The 4,659-nt window shown below is 45.7% G+C and overlaps 1 protein-coding gene across 2 annotated transcripts; it reads right to left on the bottom strand.

Annotated features, from left to right (window-relative positions):
- Nucleotides 1-424: 424 nt before the first annotated feature.
- LOC147620454 (putative glucan endo-1,3-beta-glucosidase A6) lies at nt 425-3,765 on the bottom strand. Of its 2 annotated transcripts, XM_086825415.1 has the most exons (5): nt 3,664-3,765; nt 2,683-3,555; nt 1,216-1,650; nt 950-1,021; nt 425-715 (listed from the first exon to the last, which is right to left on the bottom strand). In XM_086825415.1, exons 1-4 carry the CDS (start codon nt 3,734-3,736, stop codon nt 984-986), a joined length of 1,419 nt encoding a protein of 472 aa, XP_086681541.1. In that variant the 5' UTR covers nt 3,737-3,765; the 3' UTR covers nt 425-715; nt 950-983. The 2 variants fall into 2 exon arrangements, with proteins under 2 accessions (XP_086681541.1, XP_086681540.1); XM_086825414.1 differs by having other exon boundaries at nt 425-1,021.
- Nucleotides 3,766-4,659: the final 894 nt, after the last annotated feature.

The following is a 4,659-nucleotide window of genomic DNA, read 5'->3' as shown; positions in this document are numbered from 1 at the left end:
TAGGAGAGTAGTGCTAGAACGATACGAATTTTGAGCGTGCATCGTCACTGCAGAGCCTAAATTCGCACTGTTTTGGCATAGCTTCCCCAATCCTCCAGGAGCAATTCTGATGCATTGGATGATAAACACTATATTTTTACACATGATTAAAGGTGTTTTTATCTTTTAAACTACTGTTTCTCACAATTAGTGTGCTCAACTTTATTATAAATGCATCAGAAATGATCCTGAGTGGCTAGAAGAGAAGTGCCAGAACAGTGCAAATTTTGAGCCTGCATCGCTGTTGCAGAGGCCAAATTCGTACTGTTCTAGCACAGCTTCCTCAGTCCTCCAGGAGCATTTCTGATGCCTTGGGTGACAAACTGGCACATGATAAACACTCCATGTTAAACAAACATGATGACACCGAGACATTGTAAGAGAAACTTAAAATTTTAATTATCAGAAGGTTACAAATGAAAGCCAGATAGGCTTGTTACAAAGGGGGGTTTGAAAAGAGTTGCTTAAAAAAAAGGTTAACATCTAAGATCTCTAGATCATGTCTCGCTCGCCTCGAATGCGCCGAGCTAGTTACATTGCCTAAAAGACACCAAGTACCAAAAGGGTTACCGGTAACCTTTCAAAAGCAATGTGCATCATACCACGTATTTCCCTTCCAAAATTTGCCTATAAAACACCAAGTACTAGAGGGGGTACCACTCTTCCAAATACTTGCCTACAAGATACCAAGCCTTTATTCGTCAAAAGGATTGTCTTATTATAAACACATAGCTCTACTTGTAAGTGACTTATTTGATACATGTTTTGCACAAGCATGCTAAATGTGACAAAAGTTCCATCTAAATGTCCAAGCAAGGGCAAGTCCTACAAACAAGTCTTAGCCCTTGTGTACCACCCCAAAAAAGAAATATCCTCGTTGAGAAAGTCAATAATGTTGAGATTTACTCACTTGGGGAAAAAAAATCAAGTGTACAATAGTCCACTTAAAACACTAAAGGCGAGTATTTGCACGACCCATAACCTGTCAAAGCCATGAGAGAGAGGGGGGTATTAACGTCGGTAGAATGCAACAAGAGGGCATATACTACCAACGGTGAGAGAAATAGTGAGAAATTCAGCTTTTTATTTTTAAAAAAAGACGATTAAAGGGTAATATTAAGGTATTGAACGGAGGAAAACCAAGGCAAGTAGAGGGGCTGAGGTTGGTGCACTTACTGGGGTCTTGGAAGGTGAGGTTGGCTGCGCCGCTGAAAGAGCAGGAGGCACCAAGAGCCTTGAATTGGACGTAGTAGGCGTTGAAGGCGTAGGAGGCGTGCGAGAGGAGGGTGTCCGGCTTGTAGCAGGGTTGGCCGGACTGCAACGGGGCGCAGATAGAAGAGGCCTGTGCACACGCGTATTTCAGCCCGGCCTCCAAGCTGGCCGAGCTGGCATTCGCATTGGCCACGCACCACAGCTTTTCGGATCCCACCGGCGGCTCCGCTGGAGCTGGCGGGAGAGGGGCGTAGGCTGAGTCAGGAAGCTCCCCCGTCAGGTCCACCTGGTAGACACGTGTCCCGTTGGGATAGAGCAGCCCCCAGTTCCTCTCGGTCGTGGGCCCCGTCTTTTCGTTCTCGTTGAACAGAGCAAATATGTAAGTGGGAATGTGCTGTCCTGTCACCAAATTACAAGAAAAGTTGAGGAAAAAAAAACTTTTTACAAACCAGTCAAAATAAGGAGAGGTATTTACCCTCTCCTTATTTTTCTTTTTTTCCGTTTTTTCTTTCAAAATTTTGCAAATCCACCTCCATTTCAATAAAAAACCAACTTTTTTAAGCCCACGGAAGCGTAGTTGAGTTGGTAGAACGATTGGGTTCTAGCAAGAGGACCCGGGTTCAATTCCATATCAAGGCTACGCAATGTGGGTATGTGTGTGTGTTTGAATATATATCGATATCCCTGACAAAAAATCAATCCTTTTTTCCCGTAATTGTACTTTGAATTCACTACAACTAAACATGTAAGGTATAACTTCCTTCTACTGTGAGTCATTTCTTCAAAAGCCTAGAGACTCTTTAAACACATGGAAAAATAACCACACCTAGATACCAAGCCCTCCTCTCTTGCCGACATATTGTGAAGCCCATAAGCACACTACCATGCTCTAAGAGGGGCAGCACACTACCATGCTCTAAGAGGGGCAGTACACATCAGGCTGCCCTAGTTAAGAGGCAAGTTCAAATTCACAAATGGTAGAGCAAGGTTGCTAATCCATGCTCAATGCATCCTCATAATACATTAGCAGGACATGTGGGGCATAGATTATGTCGATTTGCTTCTCGTGAAAACAGTCTCTTATGTTAAACGTGATACATGAGCTAGTAACGATCATGCACTTACAAGTAGAGGGTAGAAAAATATTCACCCTATGTGTAACTCAGTTAACAGAACTATAGAGTTCCACGATAAGAACCCGGGTTCGATGCCTAGGGGCTACACGATAGATGGCAGCACACAGGGGCACGCACAAATCCACTCTTCCGGAAAAAAAATGTTTACCGACTCTTCCAAAAAAAAATGTTTACCTTATGTCTTTTTAGCTTAGGCTAATGCCTTAGTGAGATGCTTTAGGCTAATGTTTCGGAAGGAAAAGCATTAGGCTAATGTGTAAGCATAGGTTCATGTGGCGGCACGAGTATGACTAACCTGGGCGACGAGGGGTTCCGATTGCAGGCTCGGCGAGCATTTTCCTCACGAGCCGCCGGTTGTAAAGGGCGGCGTTGTGTATGTTGGCGCCCCGCTCGTCCACATCCTCCTTGGTCGGCCACCCCGTCTCACTCAGCGTGAGTTTGACCCCTTCATACCCCAGCTTGCTCATGGCTGCCGTCAACGCGTCCAGCTGCACGTCCAGCAGGTTGTCGTAACGTAACCCGTTGCCGTCATCCGTGTAGTACACACTCCCGTTGCCGAAGAGGGCGAAATCTAATGGAATCTTCTCCGCATCGTTCTCCCAGGCGAAATATGGATACACGTCAACAAAGAGAGAAGAGCGAGTTCTGTCAAGATAGCTCAGTAGCGGCCTCATCACCGACTCGCTCACGTTCTGCCGGAACGTTGCATTCGACGGAGGAACGATTCTCGAACCCTCCAGTACGTCCATCGCCAACGGCGTGCTCACCTTGATTTTGTGCCGGAGACCGTACTTGATCAGCGCTTTCCGGAGCTTCTTTATTGCCGGGACGATGTCCCACCACGTCTGCATCTGGCTGGTGTCCGACAGAAGCTCGTTCCCAACGAGGATCGTGCGGATGCGCGTCGCCGGAAAGTAGGCGGAGACATTGTGCTTCACCCAGAGGTCCGCCGTCTCCTGGCTGGCGGCGACGCCGGGAACCTCCGCGTCCGTCACCATTACGGCAACGGTGATGTCGGTGTCGGCAAGAGCCCGCAGAATGTCGGGATTTGCATCGTAGATCTTGACGTGACCTATGTGCAGGCTCTTGATGAGGGATACGGCGTGCAGCGGCGATGGTAAGTTGTTCCCCAGCTGCCCGTAGTCGACGCCGATGGTGTATTTCGCATCTGCGTTACCAGGAGATCAACAACGGAAATTAGCGACGGAAATTAGCGACGGAAGGTCACAGGCGAGAGACGGAGAAGGTGTAAAAAATATTAACGCACGTAGGTTACCTGCCGAAACTGCAAAGAGGAGCACAGAGACGGCGATTGAGATCACCATGGAAGCTTCCGTGGAGGAAAGCATTCGTTCACGAAGAAAAGGATGATAGAACAGACGGATGATCAGCCCTTATTAGCGCGAGAAATGGCCGGTGCGGCGGTGCTCCGCGGGCAGGTTGACAATCAATACACCTTGTTGACATTGTAAAAGTCAGCTCTTGCATTGATTAAGCATGGCCAATCACCTTTGAAATGGTCTCTTCACAATTACAACATGCACCATAAATTAAAAGACCCAAGGTTACAACATTTCCCTACCTTTTGTCTTTAGAGGCGTGCAAGGGGAAGCCTCATGTGCACCTTTTGTTGCATTAGCGTGTCTCTAGATAGGTTAGCTTTGACCAACAGCCCATCTCAAATCAAATCATCAATAAAATGCTCGTTCAAATTCACATATCTCCTCTTCAATTCATCCTGATGAAAAGCACTCATGTGAGGCTCCACACAAAGTTCTTCTAGAACTTTGCCATTAAGGTGTGAAAAAAACCAATGTCAAACTATGAACGTGGACCGTGGTTGCCATAACGTGTGGCCCCAAGTACATAGTCGAGTGGTGCATCATGATGATAAATAGACGAAAGTTGTGTTCACAAAAAAAAAACATGCAAACTATATGTATAATGAACTTGCAAATTACTTGTAAGTTGAAGGCATTTAAGTTCTTTTCTAGTTTCAAGACAACCTTCAAACATTTTTGGTTGGATGTCTCATGAGAAAAATGTTTTTGTGAATAATGGGTGAAAGAGACACACAGGAACAAAAACCACACGGCTTTCACTGCCACCACCTACACACTTTTAAAGATGTCCAGCATCTACAAAGTCAAGATTCTCAAAAGGGAAAGATTTCATGTACCTGAAATGTGAGGATTATGAAAAGGGTTATGGATGATATCGTAAACAAAACCTTTCTTTCTCCTTACCTTAACATTTATACCTCTAAAATTAA

This window comes from Cibotium barometz, chromosome 31 (assembly GCF_041138505.1).
Source record: "Cibotium barometz isolate CiBa-2024 chromosome 31, ASM4113850v1, whole genome shotgun sequence".
Lineage (NCBI taxonomy): Eukaryota > Viridiplantae > Streptophyta > Polypodiopsida > Cyatheales > Cibotiaceae > Cibotium > Cibotium barometz.
The sequence above is the reverse complement of the archived record's forward strand: the minus strand, read 5'-3'. Positions and strand labels throughout refer to the sequence as shown.